Below are 21,209 nucleotides of genomic sequence, written 5' to 3'. Positions count from 1 at the left end.
TGACCTGTCAATGCCATGGTACAGAACCCTTGCTCATTACCCAGAACTTCCTGAAGGTTCCACTGTGACAGGGTATCTGGGATGTCCTCCTGCTCCTCTGGCCCCCCAGCCCCTGTTGCCAGTTGGAGCTACCTGTGGGTCTACTGAAGGTAGGCCCCTCCCTCACTTCCACAATGATGGACCCCTTCCCGGGCCCCTCCCACTCCTGTCCGTCTGCATACTCGCCCACAGCATCACATGCACCCTCACAGCACCTCCCTGCAGGACAGCTGAGCCCAATTCTCCTACTACCCCAGATTTCTCTTCTAATTGCCAGAACTATCTCCCAAGCAACGTGCTGAACATTTCCAGAAGGCTGTCCTGTAGGACCTGAAAATCATGCTTGTGGTCTGACTTGCCATCTTCCCCCTGCTATCTCCTTCACTACTCCTATACTTCCTAACTTGATGGCACAGCTAACCACACACAGGGGTAAAACTGGAAGGACTTCTCTGATCAATTCTCTTCTCCCCACGTTCAACCAGATATCAAATGTCATCTATCCTGCCTCCCAAATCTCTCCCCCACCCAACTCCTCATTGCCTTTCCTACCAATTCCCTAGTTCAGACTATAAAAATCTCTCTTTGCTTTTAAGGCTCACCTCTTGCCTCCCACTGTCAGGTTCTCCTGACTTGGCACCCTACTGTACTCAAAGTATATACCCCTTTGCAGAACCATCAGGGTCCCTAGAATCTGGCCTTACTCTTCCTTACTGATTGCTTCTGCTCATATTCCCACAAACCACAACTCCTCTGCTACACGAGACTGCCCACTGCTCTCTCAGAGTGCCCTGCGCATGTGGGTCCTGCTTTTGTGTTTTAGTCCTTACTAGTTGTTCTTCTTTGTTTTTTTTTTTTTTTTTGTTGTTGTTGTTTTTGGCGGGGGCTGGGTTTGAACCCACCACCTCTGGTATGTGGGGTCAGTGCCCTACTCCTTTGAGCCACAGGCGCCGCCCACTAGCTGTTCTTGGAAGGCCTTAACTTTCTCATCAGCATTTAGTGATAAGGGACAGAATCCAAGCTCAAACCAGTATATAGAAGGAGGTTCACACACTGCCAGGTCCATTGAGTCAGCTTTGGAGAGTCCATTAATATCACTGGATGTCTTTCTGGCTTCCCCTCTTTTCTGCATTCCCTCCCCTGTCCCCCAGTCTCTCAAAGTCTCAGTCTCTTCCATCATAACCAAGCTTCCTCCTTGCAGTGGATAAATGGAGATGTGGAAACATGGCCATAGATAGCTCCGGGTGTTCATCATTCCAGCCCAGCGAGGACATTGCTGGGATTCCAGTCTTTCTCATAGTGACTATTAAATTCCAGAGAAGGACTATGATTGGCCTGTCTTTTTTTTTTAGAGACAGAGTCTCACTATGTCACCCTTAGTAGAGTACCGTGACATCACAGTTCACAGCATCCTCAAACTCTTAGGCTTAAGTGATTCTCTTGCCTCAGCCTCTCACGTAGCTGGGACTACAGGCACCTGCCACAACGCCTGGCTATATTGTTGTTGTTGTTTAGCAGGCCCTGGCTGGGTTCAAACCCCCCAGCCCCAGGTATATGTGGTCGATGCCCTAACCACTGAGTACGGGCACCGAACCTGATTGGCCTATCTTGAGTCACCTTGTCCATCTCTAGGCCAATCACCTGGGAGAATGGAATTCTGTGAATGGCAAGGCCTGAGTCATGTGCCCACTACTATCTTCAAGCAGCAGGAGGCAGTGGAATCTGTGGCCTTAAGACTACATGAGGGGCCCAAGTATGGCCCCTCGACTAAATTCAAACTTCACAAATCCCTTAAGAAAGGTATTTGTTCTGTCAAATTTGGATTCAGTCAAAAAAGGCCACACTGAAGGATCCAGAAGGCCACATACAGCCCTAAGGCTGCAGGTTCCCCACCCCATACTGTGCCCCACTACTTATGAGGTTAATTTCTGATACCCCTAGAACTACACTGGTTCATCACTGAACCTCTAAGCACCGGAACAGGTACTAGATAAATACTAGATAAATGACTAAATGAGTGGTCTGACTAGAATAAACAGCTACCAGTCTTTGGTGTTTCAAAAAATGAATACAGTTGCTTTTAAATTCTTCTCATTCCAGAGAGAAAAAGAAATGTTAAGGTGAGAGCCCCCTCCATTTTCGGTCCTTATTATTCTGCCCCCAAATGGCTCTGCCTCCTCACTGCTCTCCTGCTGTCTCAAGCAAGGAAACACCAATTCACGTCAAGATCAAGCTGCTCATCTTCTCAGGGGCTTTGGTTCCTCCCCTGCTTCCTCTTCCCTTTACCTTCAAGTTACTTTCCCCTCTTCCCTTATAGCTTTTTCTTTACAGCTTCTTAATAGATCCATGTCCCTTGGTCATGTTGGCTAAATGAACAATAAAAATAAAGCCTTCCCTGGATCCCATACCCTTTTTCCCTCCCTACCGCTCTTCTCCCTCTTCTACAGCCCATGTTTCTTTCCAGGGTGGGCGTGGGAGGTTCTCCACTCATGCTTTTGATGGACTTCCCCAATACCATGCACTTCTTAACTCTTACTGCAGTCTGGCTTTTCTTCCACTATTCCACTAAAACTGCTCTTGCCAAGGTCACCAACAACTTGCCAGACCCAAGGGTCACCCACTAGTCTTCACCTTATCTGACTAATGCAAAATCTGACTCAACGAACCATTTCTTCATTATTTTTTATTATTGTTGCAGTTTCGCCAGGGCCCGGTTTGAACCCGCCACCCTCGGTATATGGGGCCGGGGCCCTAGTCACTGAGCCACAGGCACTGCCTGTTTTTTTTGTTATTGTTATTATTTTGAGACAGGGTGTCTCTGTGTTGCTGGTCATTGCTCGCAGCAACTTCAAACTCCTAGACTCAGGTGATCTCCTGCCTCAGCCTCCTGAGTAGCTGAGACAATAGGCATGCCCCTTCATATCCAGTTAATCTTTACTATTTTTAATAGTGACAGAGTCTCACTCTTGCTCAGGTTGGTCTAGAACTCCTGAGCTCAAGCGATCCTCCAGCCTTGGCCACCCAGAATGCTGGGATTGCAGGCATGAGCCACTGTGCAGAGTGGCTTGAAATCCTCTCTTCCCTTGATGCCTTGGGTTTTCTTTTCCATCTCTCAGATCACTCCTTGTCAGTGTCCAGGAGCTGGGGGTGAGGTGGCTGTGGCAGTGGGCGGGGGTGCATCTGCTGCCTTCTCTCCCCTTGCTGCTCAGCCTGGTGAGGTTACCAACTTCTATGGCTCTCACTGTCCACAAGCACCACAGAGTTCCAAACTGACCCTTCTCCCCAGATGTGTCCAACCTCTTAATCCACTGCCATGGATATCCACTCATGATCCATAAGAATCATCAACATAACCAAATAAAATCACCATTTATCTTTCCCAATCTTCCCTTTCTCTTGCGTTTTTTCCATCTCAGGGAATGGTATTGCGAGGCACATGGCCCAAACCAGGACTCCTGGACTCACTCTTGCCTATGCTTTCTAAAGCTTACCTTCTTCTCAATGCCCATGTGACGGCTCATCATCATTATTTCATGGCTCAAATATCTCTTGGATCTGTCTCCTTTTCTCACACTACCATTGCTTTAATTTAGCTCTTAGTCTTTTCAGGATCACAGAGGAACTTTTCATTTGGCTTCCTAATCTCCAGACCTAACTCCCTCCAGATCAAGTAGGTAATCGTTCAAAAAAAAAAAAAATTGATCTTTCTACACATTTCTTTACAGCCCTTGGGTGGCATCTTGTTATCTTCAGAATAAAATCCAAAGTCCTTTAATATAATAGATAAGGCCCTTCATGATCTGGTTTCTCATTTCATTCCTCATTTTTAAACACTCCTTGTATATATTTTGCTCTGTAAATTATTTTACACTCTGAGCATGTTCTAGGTAGGAACGTATTTCAGTGCCTTTGCACATGCTGGCTCCTCTCCCTGGCATTCCTGTTTTCTACCTGGCTAACTATAATTTTCTTTCAAGACTCACCTCACATCCCACTTTTCCTCGACTGAGTTCCCTGAACTTCCTACTTGGGAGAAGGTGCCTCTGTTCACAGCATGCTACGTGTGGAGGCAGCATAACACTTCCTGCCCTCAAGTGTAAGAGTCTTCTGCGTGTAGCTCCCTTTAGACCATGAGTTCCTCAAGGACAGGGACTGAGACCTTCCTCTCTGCCTCCATGACACCATTTGTATGCCTAGCACAACGGAAGCACTCATCAAAGCTTATGGATGGATGAGTGGATGGATGGGTGGATCTCCTACTATCCTGTCCTTCCCCAGTCTTCTTCAAGACACCTACCTGCACCAACGCCAGAGCCTTCAGCAGCAACCTCTCTCTATTACAACTGAAAATGGCTCCCATTTCTGGGGTATGAATGGCAAATGATTTCAGGGACTGCCAGATGGTTGCTAGGGAACACTCTGGTATCCAACTCAGTGTGGCACATGGTGACCATTATCACCACCTCCAGAAAGAACCCAGCACCAACCAGGCATTTGCTATTGCTGCTGCCACCAACCTCAACCAAGGCTGCAACCATCCCATTTACTGATAGGTACAGAGTCCCCAAATGCCAGCTCTCTGTTGACCACACTGGTTGTGATCCAGTATGAATGATGTAGGCTTATGATGGACAGAACATAAGTTTTAGAATTAGACAAATCATTGTCTGAATATAGCCTTGCCACTTACAAAGCTGTGTGGCCTTGAGCAAGCTTCCTAACTTCTCTGAACCTCACTTCCTCATCTGTAGATTGATTTGATGACTGTATTTCCTCCTAGGTTGATGTGAAAATAAAAAACAGATGAGAATAATGGATTGAAAATTACGGATACAACCCATGGACATTGAAAGCTTTTAATATTATTATTCTAGCTTATGTCGGATAATAAGGTGCTTTCCTTGTGCACCTCACTTTTTTTCTCTCTTTTCTTTAACTAATACATATTAAGCACCCCCTTTGGGCCAGGCATTGGGTTTGGAACTACACTATGAGCAAAATTGAGTCACCATCCTTACTTTAGGGAGCCTTGGTGGGGAAGAGAAACCCAGATTAGCAAAGGACACAGAGACCTAATTAATGTATAATGCGTAATAGGCAAGAGTGCTCTGAGACCCTGAGGGCAGGTGACCCAGGGTCAATTTTAAAGCATGGGAAAGCTAGTCCTGTAAGTAACAACTTTCACAGAAAACCTATCTGTTTGGCTAAGATATAACACAGACAGAGACTCCAGGGCAAATCCCTCACCATAGATTCCTATTCTCATATGCTATACTCCCTTTCTCTTTTCTCCATTCTGCTTGCTTTTAAGATGGCTCACAAAACGAGGGAGCAGGGGGACAAGTTTAGGGCACTGACCCTTAGCCTTGCAAGATTTTATTTTACTTTAATTTTTTGGTACTATGAAAAGCACAGAGGTTTTCCTCTCCTCTGTAAAGAAAATTAGACCTGAAGATGGCTCAGCAGATAAAAGCCATTGGTAATAAATACTCCCACTATTCCCTACTGAATTTCAGGCTTCTAGGTCTCTATTTGCATTTACTGCATCTTAGAACTGGAAATCTGAAAGGGGACTGAGAAATTCTATGTTCAAAGTCCATATCCTAACTAAGAGATGAACAAACTGAGGCCCAAAGGGACCAAATGATCTTCCCAAAGTCAAATCAGAAAGGGAGTTCTCCTGATCCCCTCCCTTTACTAGTCTGCAAACTGTCCCACTCCTTGGTTCCTAGGCACCTTGACCCAGGCAAGTTCCTTCATGTGCAGCCATACTGGTGGATGCCAGGGCTGTCTCACTTTGGAGCATCCCGGAAGCTACAGAGAAACCACTTCTCTAACATCACTGGCTTTTTCCTCACAGAAACATCCTGTTTCTTACTAACAGGATACTTTCAGATCCTCCTCTTCGGTCTGAGAACCATGTCTGCATGAAAAGTTTGGTTAGAAGTGGGTTTTCTCAAAACCACCCCTCACTTCTGCCCCTCAGAACTACAAATTCTTGGCCGACAAAGCTTTGTGGTGAAGGTTACTACTCTGAATTATCTTAGCCTTAAAAGAACTTTCATGGATACCCCAAACTCCCATGGGATAGAACTACAATTAATGCTTTTAAGATTTAGAATCTCAAGACCCTGAAAACAAAGCCATTCCCAATTTCATAGACTGTTTAGAATAGGAAAGAAGCTTGGGGGCACATCTGATCCAACTCCGTCAGGAAACTAATCCCACAGGGGCAGAGGCAGAGCTGCTGGTCCAGACTCCTGGTTCAGTGCTCTTTCCCTTCCCACTCTTTGTAATATCACTCTAGCCTCTTGGGCTGAAGCAGCTGCGCCATCAAAAATGTCACATCAGTTATGACAACACAGTTTGTTATATAACTGGTGCTGCAGAGCAGGCAAGGGGAAGAAGCCATGAGTATGAGCCACGGTGCCCCCCTTCTGGTTCTCAGGGTGGCTGAGTCCTACAAGACAAGAGAACTCCATATGGGGAGGACACACCCACTAATCAAAGGAATAAAAAACTAGAGCTAACATGTGTATGATGACTTCCCTGTTCAAGACATTGCCATAAACACATTTCATATGTTAATTCACTTCATGCTCACAATAACCCTATTAGGCAGTTGTTATTATTATCAGTCCCATTTTACAGATAAGGAAGCTGAGTTACATAACAATATAAAGGCACTCATCTAGCTAGTGGAATAGCCAAGATTCAAAGCCAAGCAACCTGTTTGCAGAGTCTATGCTCATATACACTTCTCAATTTTAGAGAAGCACTCTAAACTGCTCCTGTAAATACCACACTACCTATATCTCTGAACCTGTTCACAGGCTATTTCCTCTCCTTCCCCCGATGCTGATCACTGATTCATTGGATGGTTTCCTTTCTACCAGTACTATGTATGAACAGGAGGGATGGAATAAAGTAAGAATGTGATACAAATTTGAACAAATTCTTAGAGTGGAGTCAATCTGAGTGACTTCAAGCTTTTTATGATGATGCAATCAATAAGACAGTGAGGTATAGTGCCCTTTTCAAAGCATCTGCTATTTTTAAATACATGTAGTCTGTCTGTACAAACAAACACACATTTTTCCCCCGCTCAAAATTAAAAGTTGTTCTTTGCTAGCATCAATTTCAGGGGTAACTGTTTTCAAAATGTTTTTTCAGTTTGGAATCATCCCCTTCACCTGCTGTCTGCTGCCTTTCAGATCAAGATGTGTTCTTGTGATAATGGTCTCTCTTGCTTCCTAAGAAATGAGAAGGAAAAGACTCTGGGAGATGGGGTATGAAGTTAGTTTGAACACATATCAGAAAAATAGGACCTCATTCTACTCACATTAAATCACCAGTGTTAACAGAGATAGGGTACCAGTAGCAGCTGAAAACCAGATGTGGCATGGTAAGAACACTATGATCTAAGAGTTCCACATGCTAACAGAAATGACACAGTGCTCTGACTGTGGGCATTGGAAGTCTAATCCAGAACCATACACAGAAACTCTGCATTCCTTTCCAGCCATATCAATCTGCATGAAGCTTCATCCATTTACTCTAACTGGCAACAACCATGCAGATTCCATTTCAGAATCCAATGGGTAACTGAGATTCAAGAATTCTACAGCTGATTCCTGAGGAGATCAGGTGGACTGTTGGCTTCTCCTCTGGCAGGAAGGTCTGCTGGTATTTACAGCTCAGTGAACAGGAAGGAGGGAGAACGCACCATCCATCAGCAAAGGAGAACTCATCTGCTACTTGATCTGACATGCTGTTCACGCTCTCGCTGTCTCCAGAGAGCAAGGTGCATCCATTTGAATAAACATAGAGACAGAAGGCAGGGAGAGGACAAAGCACCCAATGAGATGATCCCAGAAATAATACGTCCACAAATCTAGAAGAGCAGTTCTTGACGGAGCACTGTCCCAACAGGGGCCCCTGTGGGCACATGTAGGAAACACCCTTTTAGATGGCTGCACTTCATGGAGTGGAGTAACGACAGCAAATAGCTATTCAGCTCCATTAATGCCGGCGACTTAGTAGATGCTGTGCCCAACACCAGTGTGCTGAAAGAACATGAGCTTGCCCTGATCCCAAACCAAACAGTGGATACCCTAATTACAAAGTCAGTGTTAGCTGGGAACGGCAAATTACTAGCTTTATGGTAGCAGGTGCCTTATTAAGACTGCCCTCACTGCCAGAGTGGAGTCTGCCCTTAGAATCACATCCCATTTGCAAGTGCTGGAATATTTACATGAGCAATGATGTCTTCATCAGGCAAATCTTTGAATTATAAAAAAGAATAGCACTGATGTGATATCATGAAAATGAGTACTAACTTACTCCATTTTACTGTGCCCATTAGGTAAAGTCTACCATCCAAGAAACAATGCTTCATTAGCACCTTCAAACTATCTTTCTAAAAAATTCCATGTGATGCTTCAAGATAGATAGCCTGAACCTGACATCACAGAAAACTCGCCACCTTAAAAAAAGACAAATTGTGGTTCCCAGAGTTCATTTTATATTTTCACCAGATGCACAGCCTGAGCAGATGTCACTATTTGTTCAGAACTGAGAAGTCACTTACAGTGATATTCTGTTGATTCTATACCTCACACAATTATAACTCTTTAAGAGATGTTTTTGATAAAAGTTTAGTCATTAAATATAATTAACACTTTCTTTAAAATTTTTTGATTAATCTGAACAACTAGGAGTCCTACTGATGGACTACAGAATGATGGTGCTGTACCAAAGTTGAAGTCACAACTCTCAAGCAACCAAAATTACTTAAAATGCAACACAGAAAAAAAAAGAGTCATTGATTACTCAAACTATGCATAAAATTATATTTGTGCTGTTTCAATTATCACTGTTTATTTCTCACTATTAAAATGTTTTGGATTTTCCAACCCAGAGAGCTCCCAAACACTAATTCACAATCACATACATACACACAAACCCCTAAAGACATATTCAAATGAAATTTTTAATAAAATTATTGAGAATCAGGCTTTTACAATGACATTCTAATCTGTGGCATTTCTTAAACAGATGCAACATGCATTAAGCAGAAGAATTTCAAGTCAGTCTCTCTGTAATGGTACTAGGGTGATGAGGTGAGGAGGGTGCTAAGTTCCAAGCAGCAGATGCCAGTCCTTTATCATTAACTTCAGTTACTACAGGTATATTTATATATGGAAGCCTATTTCTTTTTCCAGTCATCATACCACAACATGGATGAGAACACAGGCTGAATGGAAAGTCTCTGTGCTCTTCCAAAATGCTGAATGGAGTCTGGTGGTGACTGAATACCAATATTCTTCCTCTTAATCCATTGGGCTAAGCTATTAAGCCCCATAACCCATTAGGAAGTCACTGGGTTATCATAGGGCGTCTCCTACAGAAGACGCTCTGTCTAGTTTCATCTGCCCAGGGGAAATAACACAGTATCCTAATTAACTCATACACATGGCTTGATAGGTTGGTCACTAATTGTTGCACAGGGAAACTGCTTTCAGTAAATGCCACCTAGATTTTCAGGCCCGGCCCCACCCAAGGTACAATTTTCCTGACTCAAAGTGACTCTCAGTTAAGTAATGATCTTGAAAACCATCTCTGCAAGAGAGGACTAAAAAAAAAAAAAAATCATCACTAGGATACAGTAACACCAATCCCACGTTTTGTGGTTAATAAAACAAGTTTTACATCCAGCCTGGCACAAGGCCCTGATCTGATTTATTTCAAGCCAAGCTAGAAGGCTCACAGGAGAAGCTGCCATTCATGAACACTTCAGGAGAATTGGATTCCAGGGTCCGTTGTAGCAAAATTTACATGGGCCAGAAATCTTTCTGATTAGTCTGAGCAAACACAGCCTACTTCATAAAGAGTTGGTGTATTGTGCTTTTTAAAAAAAGATATTGTTTTACCTACAAAATCTCAATTTTGCCTGATATTTTTCTCCCAAAATTGTTCTATTAGGGTGGGGAAATGGGAAAGGAGGTGGGGGTTTGCCCTAATTTCTGAATTAACCATCTCAAACATCAAACATTTCATATGGGGTAACCAAATACAAGACACATAGGACTTTCCCGGGAAAATCTACCTATAGCCTTAATTTAAGATTTCCTGCCCCAGCACATAATTAGGAATTTTCATTCTAAAGTAGCACACCTATTTCCTCAGAGAACTAAGCTCTCTTTGAATAAAAAAGGTGAGGTACCCTTTGGGGGATTCAGTATATATTTTTAAGCTTCTTATTAAATCAACCTAATTTACAGGGCATATTCAGGAAGAACAGTTACTTTGGCGGATGCAAAGTTAATTTGCAGATTCTAGCCTGCTCCCCCTTCTCCTCCTGTGGGTTCTCCTCCTGTGGGTTCCCCTCCTCCTATCCAGCGTTTCCGAATGCTTTCCGCTCCCTCCGAAGCGGCTCGGCTCTTGCCGCCAGGACCGCGACTCCACTCCGAACACTGCCGAATCCCTCCGAGCCCCGCGCCCAGGACGCACCGAGCCTCCCCGAGCGCCACCGAACACAGCCCCATCGACTTTTCCGGGCTCGGCTGGGCGCTGTCCACCACTTGCAACGCCTGAAACCTCACCCAGCTCTGGTGGCTGGGGCTTCTACCCGTCTCAGAGTCCGACACTTCAAATTACAGACTTACACTTCAAATTACAGACTTACGAAGTTTTAAAACATCCCTCCTCAGGAGAAAGGGGTAGCACGGCTTGCATTTACCGACCTGCAAGGGCTCCAATCAGATGCAACATGCACCTTTTGCAAAGAGCAATTCCCCAGGCCCCGCCTCCCCATCCCTTTGGGTTGCACAAGCTCCAGAGAAGCCCCGAGCGAAATTACTGGTGGCTCAGAGGGGTGCGGTGAGCGGAGGGGGCCTCTACGAAGAAAGCCCCAGGGAGCTCTCAAACAAAAATAAAAACATGTCAAGCAGATGGGGAAATTGTCTCTGAGTCGCTGCTCCCTACCATCATGGCGCCGCCTAGAACCCGCTTGTCATGCCTGTTACACATGCAAGATTTTTCGCAGCTTGGTTCTGAAACTGCAAGCATGCTTCCTTTTCCACCCACCTTCCCACGAAAGAGGTTTTTATTTTCCATTGTTTTCCTACGGGATGCAATTACTTCAGCTATTCTGTCAAGTTGAAAAATAATCATTTTTGTTTACTGCACAGCAACTCCTAATTAGGAGCTGTGTGTGCATGAAGGTGTCACAGCAAAACGCCGTGGAATATTCGCTAAACGGTCTTAACGAACTCCTTCGTCCCGAAACTGACAGACCAACGGAAGCGGCAGAGCCAGGAGGCCCCCAGGGCGTGCATCCTTTCCCTGCCTGCCACCCCCTCCCCAAGGAAAGCTGCCTGTGGGTTCACCAGGAACTGCCGAGTGGATAGGGCAAGAAGCGAGCTTGAGAGTGGGAAGGAGGGGCGAGGCTCCCTACTGAGAAAGTGTGGAAGGGAAGGAATATCCCATTTTGTTTCAATTTTCAACCATCACTCAAATCCACCCCCAGTTAATTAGGAGGGGAAACTGATATCTAAGGCATAAGGGGGTGGCAGCAAGTGGGCCTGAAATCCGCATTGTGGGTAGATTACATGGAACTCGGCCTATGCAGATCGTAAATACATTGATAAAGCCCACAGAGTGAACGAAAACTGCCGTCAGAAGAGCAAACGCTGGGAGGGTGGGGATGGAGAGGGGCTGGGGGCAGCCAGGGGCCAGCATTCAGTCTTACAGTCAGCGGCCCCCTTCTACCTCTACCTTGGACACAGCTGTACCAGTCACATCTGCTTGGAAACCCACCTCATTCCCCTAACATGTACCCCCTCCCCTAACCCTCACCCTAATTGGGGTGGGGGGGGGAAGAGTAGAAACTACAGACTCCAATTCAGCACTAAATCCATGAACAGCAGACACTTGATCCCTGTCCCCTCCATGTTTCAGCCAAGTTCAAAATCACTGCCCCAGGAGAATAGGGAGAAGTGAGATTACAGACGCTGGGGGCGGGGGTGGGGGGGCAAGGAAGAAGGAGGAGAAAGAACTAGAGACAGAATGAAAAAGGGATACGGAGAGAGAAACGGAGGCAGTGAGACACAAAATACTCCACAAGCAAAAGGGTAATGATCATAATCATGCCAAGTGTGATGTTCTGATCAATATGGCGGACACTGTCATTCATACAATTACAGGCACTCCCCTTGCCCCCCCTAAAAAAACACCCACCCCGAGAGTTGGGGTGGAGCACTCAAAACCAACATAGGGCGTGGGGGAGGGGAGTCAAGTCCAGATCTGTGCGTGTATGTGTGCATGAATTAAAAAGCAGGCCTGGAGAGCACTGTGGAGTAAGCAAGATAATAAAAATGATTTTTAAGATTATTCTTAATAAAAGTACAAATCCCAATGCCATAGGGACTTACTTCATCTGCTTCACAATGGTGCTTTTTCCTGATTCTCCAGCCCCTGTTGAGACACAGATGGGGGAAAACTGGTGAGTGTCAGTTTAGGGGAACAGGGCTGGCGGGGGAGTGGGGGGTGCAGGGGGTGCAGGGTTAAGGCATGCGAAGGGGTGGGCGATCCTGGGCACATGGTGGTGGTAACTACCGGGACCAGGTCTCCCAGGCACAGCTGGGGGAGCTGGCGCCTGGGGGTGCGGAGTGGCCAGCGTCGTGGGATGGGGTTGGCATCCGCGGTTCTTACCCAGCAGGAGTAATTTCACGTCTTTGGCGGCGCTGATGCCATCCTCTTTGAGGTTTTTCTCAATCGCCTTGCTCCGCTCGAGGGCGGCTCTCTCCTCTGCGCTCAGAGTACATCCCATGGTGGCCCCTTCCCTGCCACAGCCCGCACGACTCGGCTGGCACGGCTCCCCGGCTCGGCGCGCCCCCCACCCCCCCAGAGAGCAGAGCCTGGGCTCAAAGGGGGAAAAATCACGATATCCTCTCCTTGGCTGGAAGCAAAAATGTCGGGAAACCAGAACCCCCCAAAAAGACAGCCGCTAACAAGATTCCAGGAGCGGGGACTCGCGGCAGCCGGCGGGGGTCTGGGGGTGTCGAGACGAGGGCGGCCGGAGGCTGAGGCTCCGGAGCCGAAAGAGGAGGCGCCCGCGGGCCGAGGAGGCGCGGGCTGCAGGCACTGAGGCTTGTGCACGACCCAAAATAAATAAAATAATAGTCGCGGCTGGAGCCGCAGCCGGAGCCGGCGGAGGGTGGGGTGGGGGGCAGGGTGGGTCCTTCAGCCGCGGCTGCCGGAGGAGGAGGAGGAGGAGGCGGCGGCGGAGGAGGAGGTGGAGGCGGCGGCGGCGGCGGCGCGGGGTGTGGAGGGAGTGAGTTAGGGGGTGCTGCTAGTGCATGTGCATCGCCGGTCCTCAGCCGTCGGTGCGTCCGCGGCTCCTTCGCCGACCCCCGCGCGCTGGGCAGGGCTGGACAGGGGGCCGGGCCGGGGGGCAAGTCTCTAGTAGGAGGAGGCGTCGCTGTCTCGCAGAACTCGCATCGCTCGGTGGAGCCTACCGGAGAGAGAGGGAGAGCGCGAGGGAGCCGAGGCCAGCCAGGAGCTCAAGGGAGAGAGAGAGAGAGAGAGAGGCCGGGAGGGAGGGGAAAAAAGAAGGGAGAGAGAGCGAAGGAGCGCGCGCGCGCGCGCGCCTGGGCCCGGGCTGGGGGAGGGGGCGAGCGCAGCGCGCGAGTGCGCCGGCAGTTCTGCGCACCCGGCTCCGCTAGCCGCCCGCTGACGTCAGCAGGGCTGCGTGCTGGGCCCCGGGGACTGGGAGGCTGGGGGCGGGGGAGGCGCGCACCGGGGTTCGCGTCAGCTGGCGGCGGCGCGCACGGACGCGCGCAGCGCGGCCTTCCCTATCCCCCGCGCCCTCCTGGCCCGCAGCTCCCCCGAGGGGGGCGCGTGCAGGGCCGACGAGGGCGGGGCCTGAGGCCGGGCGCGCGCCGGGGCGCCCCACCCCGCAGCTGTCCCGCGGGAGGGCTGCGCTCGCCTCCTAGTCAGTGGGAACTGGGGCTGGGCTGCCGGCGTGGTCGTCAGGTGGGCCCCCGGGCTAGTGCCCCGCGCTGCCTCTGTCCTTTCCCGGCCTGCTCTCCATCTTGTCTCCAGCAGCTCGTCGTCTTGGTTGCTCTCCAGCTGCTGGAGCTGTAGCAGCCGAGGCCGGTTACCTGTGCAAGCGTGAGGAGGCGGCGGGTCAGAATAAACCTGCGCACCCCATAATTCGCTTCTGGGGCACAAGGGCAGGTTCGGATTTTTCGCTTCCTGCGTCCACATTTATAGAGCATCTAGTATGTGAAAGACGAGGCTGTGAGGGGAGGAACGCGGCAGGCAGAGACGAAGCCAAAGCCTGGACTCCATGAGCTTCTGCCTCCCATGGCCCTTGTGGACCCTGCTCCGAGATTCGGGACACCGCTCCCGGTGTGGGAGATAGGCCCACCCTGGGGAGGCTTTGGTGCTCAGAGGGGAGGGACAGGTTTTCTTGCCTTTGGCAACTTCTAGCAAGCGCTTGCTCCCAAACGCAGTTAATTTAAAAAGCGTCTGTAAATGTTGGACGGTTTAGCTTGGTTGAGGTCGTCTTTGCACTAAATTCTCTTGTCCCTGCCCCTTCTAAAGAGACAAACACACAAAATGAATTTTGAATAGATTTTTTGATGACAGGGTTTTTTTTCCTTTTTACATCTTTTAAAACGGTTTTCCCCATCTCTTCCCAAATAAAGACCCAGAAACCAGGCCAGTTACTGAGTGTACAGCTAATCAAATACTGAGGAAACTTCTAGACATTTGCCAAAGATGGGGCATGTTCTGGGTGGTCTCAAATTTTGAAGAAACTAATTATTCACTGCACAAAATAGTTTTACAATCAGTTCCATCAGACAGCCCCAGGGGCTCTTCTAAGGAAAAGGGCCAATAAGCAAGGTTGCGTAGGGATAAGAAAGGCAGGCAGCCAGTGGAAAACGTTTTTTCTAACAGTTGGGCATTTCTGTGGCTCTGAAAGCAAAATTGTTTCATTTCAGCCTTAAAAAAACAACAACAACTCCTGTTTTGGGAATGTTACCCAGCATAAAAATACATTTGCAATGGAGGGGGAAAAAGGCAGTTTAGGGCCACCCAGAAGAAAATATTTTTCAGCAGAATTTTTTTTATTTGGTATTTACCAGTATGGGTTTGCTTCATTTTAGAAATAGCTGTCTATGTCAAGTTGTCTGTAATTTAAATACTTAAATTTAAAGGCCATTTTACATATTCTAGGACACTGACAAGGGAATTTTATAGAGAATTGTTTTATAAAGTTAGATAACTGCTTGCCTAACTCCCCTCCCCATTCATTCTTTTGTGTGTGTATGTGTGTGTGTGTGAGTTTGTGTGTGTGTGTTTGGGGGGGCATGTGAAGGGATAGATTTAGTTTGGCTTAAAATCCAGGTGGCACTAAAACTCAGCCTTAAATTCAAAACAGAGAGCTTAGGTACCCAATATTCTATAGAATTTACTTCCTCTAGAGCAGAGGAACCTTCCGTTCCTCATGTTGTGGCACCCCAGAGTAGCAATGAAAATAATTTTATGGTTGGGGGGTCACCACAACATGAGGAACTGTATTAAAGGGTCGCCGCATTAGGAAGGTTGAGAATCACTGCTCTAGAGGTTGCTTAGGATAATTATGCGGATGGATCAGATGAAGGGAAAATGTTGGGCAACCTCAAGACTGCATTTGAAAGACTGAGAGGTAAGCTTATAACCATTTCGTTGCAGGTGGTGGGTCACGTTTTACACTTCAGTGCCCTTTCATCTGAAGTAATTTAAAATTCAAGATCTTAGGCTCTTGGGGCTTTCTGGTTTGTGTGGTTAAAGGAAACTTTCCTTGACTTTGGGTATACTTATTCGTTTGTGGTATCAGACCTAGTATGGTGAAGGCACAAACCTATGTTTTATGTTTTTCTTCACTAGCCCAGTACTTTATTTAGTACCTACCTACCATATGTGGCAGTGTTTTTCAACCTTTTTAATCTCACAGCACACAGGAACGTATAGTTAAACTTCCACAGCACACTTTTGATCAAAAAAAGATTAAGAAAGAGAATATACTTAACTGTGCTTTGAACTTCTTTCAAAAATAATTTAATGAATGATCTTTAAAATTTTTCGTGGCACACCCAAGATCCTCCTAGGGCACATGGGTGTCTCACGACGCACTGGTTGAAAATCACTGATGTATGGGTTAACATTCAAGGCTCTATAGATGTTGTATTTCAGGTTTGTTTAGTCTTTTCTTTTTCTGGGTCACTTTGAGTCTTTATAGCTGGGCTTCTAATAATAATAATAATCCACTTTGTCTGTATAGTGCTTCACAGCTTACAGAGCACTTTTACAAAAATGATCTCATGTGATCCTCTCACATAAAGCTCAGTTAAGCAGTATGGTGTGGGAAGTGTCATAGCTGAGCCTGGACCATGAATATAGATTAACCTAGGTACCCATTTTGCAGTTGAGGGAGCAGACCTTCTGAGGAGTTGGATAACTGTACTAAGTCATAAAGTTTTTAGGTAGTAAGCTAGTGTTCCTTTTACAGGTTTGTGAACTATCTAAGAAATACCATGTTATATACATATCTAAAGCATGTTTCTCAGACTCACGGAAAGCTTACAACCCAATTATATTCTGGTTCCCCCAGAGGAAGTGAGGATGAGAATCTCTCAGTTCACTGTGAATTGTTAGTAATTAGCTAATACCACAAGTATTTAACTTGTTCACAATTGATTCCTGTGGGGAAGAGGAAATTACCATCCTAACATGAAGAGTGCAGGAAAGCTTAGACCAGGTACTTTTTAAACAGGGGGCCAATTCACTGTCCCTCAGACCATTGGAGGGCCGGACCATAGTTTAAAAAAAAACAACTATGAACAAATTCCTATGCACGCTGCACATATCTTATTTTGAAGTAAAAAACAAAACGGGAACAAATACAATTCACACTGCCTCATGTGGCCCGTGGGCCGTAGTTTGAGGACCCCTGCCTTAGACAAAGGACAGATTCCATTTTGGTTTATTATATAAAGTCCTGAGAAATACAGGTATCTGATTATTGCTGTCATCCAGAGGATAACTTTCACCCCACCCTCATTCACCCATCCCTCTTTGCTACACACATACTGTTGAGCATATTTTTACTTTCAAAAGTAATTAGAATGTTTTATATACTTTATATACTTTCTAAAAGGAATAACAGCAAAGTCTACCTTAATATCCTTTTTAACCACATGTGGCTCCTAGTTGGGAAAATAGTAATTCATGATATTTATATATAAGATTCCAGAGCTCTGACTTACAGAATGTGGGCTCTGATTAGGGAAACTGAATTTCTCTATTTGTTTCCTTGTATACTTTAATTAAATAAAGTTTAAATAAGGTAATTAAAGTATTATACTTTAATTACATTAATTACATTTGCATGCATTAACAGTCTTTGTATGACAATCTATGTATTGATTCTGTTTAATATATTGATGTAGATGTCAAGGAGGTTCAAATAAGAGCTTGGGAACTTGGTATCTTGAAACCCCTGGAATGTTTTATCAAAATCATTCTTGTTAGAATCAGCTGGCATGCTTGTTAAAAATTCAATTATCCATCTTGGGTCTACCAAGCCACACACTTGTGCACTGTACATTGACAGCCACTAGCTGGGTGACTTTTCCATGTACGGAGTGTTGGTCTTATACAGAATCTGGTTGTGCCAATTAATTCTAGAAGCTTACTTTCTTTTTTTTTTTTTGTGGTTTTTGGCCAGGGCTGGGTTTGAACCCGCCACCTCCAGCATTTGGGACCAGCACCCTACTCCTTGAGCCACAGGCGCCGCCCTAGAAGCTTACTTTCTTCTTTTTTTTTTTTTTTGTAGAGACAGAGTCTCACTGTACCACCCTCGGGTAGAGTGCCGTGGCATCACACAGCTCACAGCAACCTCCAACTCCTGGGCTTAAGCGATTCTCTTGCCTCAGCCTCCCGAGTAGCTGGGACTACAGGCGCCCGCCACAACGCCCGGCTATTTTTTTGTTGCAGTTTGGCCGGGGCTGGGTTTGAACCCGCCACCCTCGGTATATGGGGCTGGCGCCCTGCTCACTGAGCCACAGGCGTTGCCCGAAGCTTACTTTCTTAAAGTCCAGATATCTCATCTGTTTCTGAATTCAACTTTTCTTTATGTTTACTAGTTTTTTTATACTTCTGTTGAAGAAAATAATTATGAAAATTACTATTCCTTATAAATACTACTTTCATGGGAAGAAAATAGGCTAAAATGTGTGGTTCATGAGCTAAATGAAGCTAAAGTAAATGCAAGTGAATTAGGCATTTTAGAGAGGATGGTAGCTCCCTAGAGATTTTGGAATTTTGCATTGTTTCTATTATAAAGTTGAAACAGCTCACAATCCAACTTAGTGGTAAATATAATTTAGAAGAATATTTGGGTTAGACTAAGAGATGACTTATTTTACAATAGATATCTGACATTAATGAGGGAAGGTGCTGATCAGTTTTTTTATGATTTTATCTTTTAGGGAAAAAATCCCTCTATTCATCATTTTTCTGACTGATGATTTGTGCTCATCTCTCAGACCTACCAGAGCAGTGGTTCTCAAACATTACCGTTCATAAGAATTACCTGAGATGCTTTGTAAAGTGCAGCTTTCTGGGTCTTATCTCTTGAATTTCTGAATCAGTAAGTCTGAGGTAGAGCCTGGGAATCTTCATTTTTACAATCATATCTTGTCCCCCAAGTGATTAATGATACACTTTGGGAAACACATTACTGTTCTATAATTTCCTTGTAGGTGAAAGAATTGTGGAAAATTGGAGGGGACCAGGACCAGTGCTTTCATGTTGATAAGGTAGACTAAAAACTGAAATCGAAGATGGAAGCTTAGTTCAATATGACTCAACAGTCATAGTTTCCTATTGGAATATTCTTGGAAAATCTTTCGCCAGAAACAGATTCTTATTTGTTTGATGGGAATAAGAGTACTTTTCAACCTATCCAACCAGATTGGAGTTGACAGATAAAATTAGCAGGTACGTATTTGTGAAATATTTATTTAATACATATTATGTCCTTCAGAAGACAGGAGATTACCAGATATAAAGGTTTCCTGCATTGTTTATCATATTTTTATCTCTGTAGAGCTTTTCACACATGCACCTCAAGCTCATTTCAGACATTATCTCTTAAGTCTTCTGTACGCTTCAAGGTCCAAAGTCTTATTAGCACATTGCTCTTTGAAGACAGAACTGTTTTCTTTATTCCTATCAGTTTTATTTGTAAAAGCAAAAAATAGGTGAATTTTATCTGAATCCAGTTAAAACCAATTAGAATTGGCTGTAACAAGTGTGACTGAGGGGAAGGGGAGGCTATCAACTAGTTTAAACTTAGAAGTGGGTTGAGAGTGTTTGGCCAGACTAGACGGATTTAACTTTGCGACCTATCTACACCCTCTAAAGTACATGTGGTTTGGGGTGTTCCCAAAGTCTGCCATGCATCAAGAACGAGGTGTTCCAGTGGGGTGCATAGTTCTTCAGTTGAGTTGACATTTAGGCATATTATCTATTTCCCAAAGGCCTGAAAAACCCTGCCCTCTGTGGCAGAGAAAAACATTTTTATGAAATTCCTATGGGTGTGATGGAGCACATTTATAAAACTGAAAGAGGACAATTCAGAGAGACATACATTTTCAACCAGACACCTACCCCATAGGACTCTTAGCTAGAATCACCCAGAGCTCAAAGTAAAAAGAAAAGAAATGCACTGATTTTCCTCTTAAGCAGTCCCTGAAGTTCACTATCTCTCTCCCCTGGCTTATCGTAGGCTTTAGAGGGGGTTAAGAGACGAGGAAAAAGGACTCAGTTGGAAAATCAAAGTCCTGAGTATAAATGAAAAAACGTGCTGTTTCCTTATGATCAAAGATAGGTTCACAGATTTCAATGAAAAAAAAAAAAACACTGAATATAATGGCTTAATGAAATTAATGAGGTAGATGCCCAAAGGTAATCTTAAGAAAAAACTGGTAGAGGGATTAAGAAGTGGGGTGAGGGGCGGTGCCTGTGGCTTAAGGAGTAGGGTGCTGGCCCATATACCAGGGGTGGCGGGTTCAAACCCAGCCCTGGCCAGAAACTGCAAAAAAAAAAAAAAAAAGAAGTGGGATAACTGAGGCAGTGAAAACAAAAGGACTTAATTGGCGATTGGCCAGTTTGATCACTTTCCTGTATAATCAGGATGAACACTTTAATTTTCTGAATTCCAAGACAGTGGTTGATACAGTTTGGATATTTGTCCCCTTCATCTCAGGTATTTTTTTTTTAATTTAATTTTTTTTTTTTTTTTTTGTAGAGACAGAGTTTCACTTTACCACCTTCAGTAGAGTGCCATGATGTCACAGGACTCACAGCAACCTCTAGCTCTTGGGCTTCAGTGATTCTCCTGCCTCAGCCTTCTGAGCAGCTGGGACTATAGGCGCTATTTTTTGGCTATTTTTTGGTTGCAGTTCAGCCAGGGCTGGGTTTGAACCCGCCACCCTCGGTATATGGGGCCGGCACCCTACTCACTGAGCCACCGGTGCCGCCCTTCATCTCAGGTATTTACCCAGTCTCAAATATTCCTTTATACCAATGCAAAGTGAACAGAGACAGTGATCTTTCCTTCATATCAATCTGCTTCCCTAAGATCCAGGATTCAAAGATTTTATTATCTTTAAATAGCACAGGGACCAATTATTTTACTCATATTTTAGTGAGTTTTTATTTTACTCAGTAATTCTTCCTCTCCTTTGTCAGATATTATTGGTCATCATAAATGAAATTTATCCAATAAATTTATGATCCCATGTTATCTATTCCAATAAATCATTCCTAGCTCTTAGAACAGAATAGGTTGTCTTTATAATGCGTATTTATTAGAATATTCTCCATATTTCTTCTACTCCCCTGTAAAAGGTGACAATCAGATATTGGGAGTAGATGACATAAAATTATTAAAGGAAGATATTGTTAAGCTTTAGTCCAGTAGGTTTGGGCAAATAATAAAGGATAGTAATTTTCAAAATTAAAAGAAAGACGAGCATAGCCGGGTGTTGTGGTGGGCGCCTGTAGTCCCAACTACTTGGGAGGCTGAGGCAAGGGAATCACTTAAGCCCAAG

The 21,209-nt window shown here is 45.2% G+C and overlaps 1 protein-coding gene across 2 annotated transcripts in view; it reads right to left on the bottom strand.

The window, feature by feature from the left end:
* GNAO1 (G protein subunit alpha o1) overlaps positions 1 to 13,840 on the bottom strand; it is a 171,377-nt gene extending 157,537 nt beyond the window's left edge. For both annotated transcript variants that reach the window (XM_053602122.1, XM_053602126.1), the window contains exons 1-2: positions 12,754 to 13,840; positions 12,474 to 12,516 (exon numbers count right to left, since the gene is read on the bottom strand). In XM_053602122.1, the coding sequence (XP_053458097.1) occupies positions 12,474 to 12,516; positions 12,754 to 12,871 (161 nt within the window). In that variant the 5' untranslated portion in view covers positions 12,872 to 13,840. The remainder of the gene's footprint in view (positions 1 to 12,473; positions 12,517 to 12,753) is intronic.
* Between the last annotated feature and the right edge of the window lie 7,369 nt (positions 13,841 to 21,209).

The sequence above is a fragment of the Nycticebus coucang genome, chromosome 2 (genome assembly GCF_027406575.1).
Source record: "Nycticebus coucang isolate mNycCou1 chromosome 2, mNycCou1.pri, whole genome shotgun sequence".
In the NCBI taxonomy this organism is placed as follows: Eukaryota; Metazoa; Chordata; class Mammalia; order Primates; family Lorisidae; genus Nycticebus; species Nycticebus coucang.
This window is presented reverse-complemented; position numbering and strand designations above follow the sequence as displayed.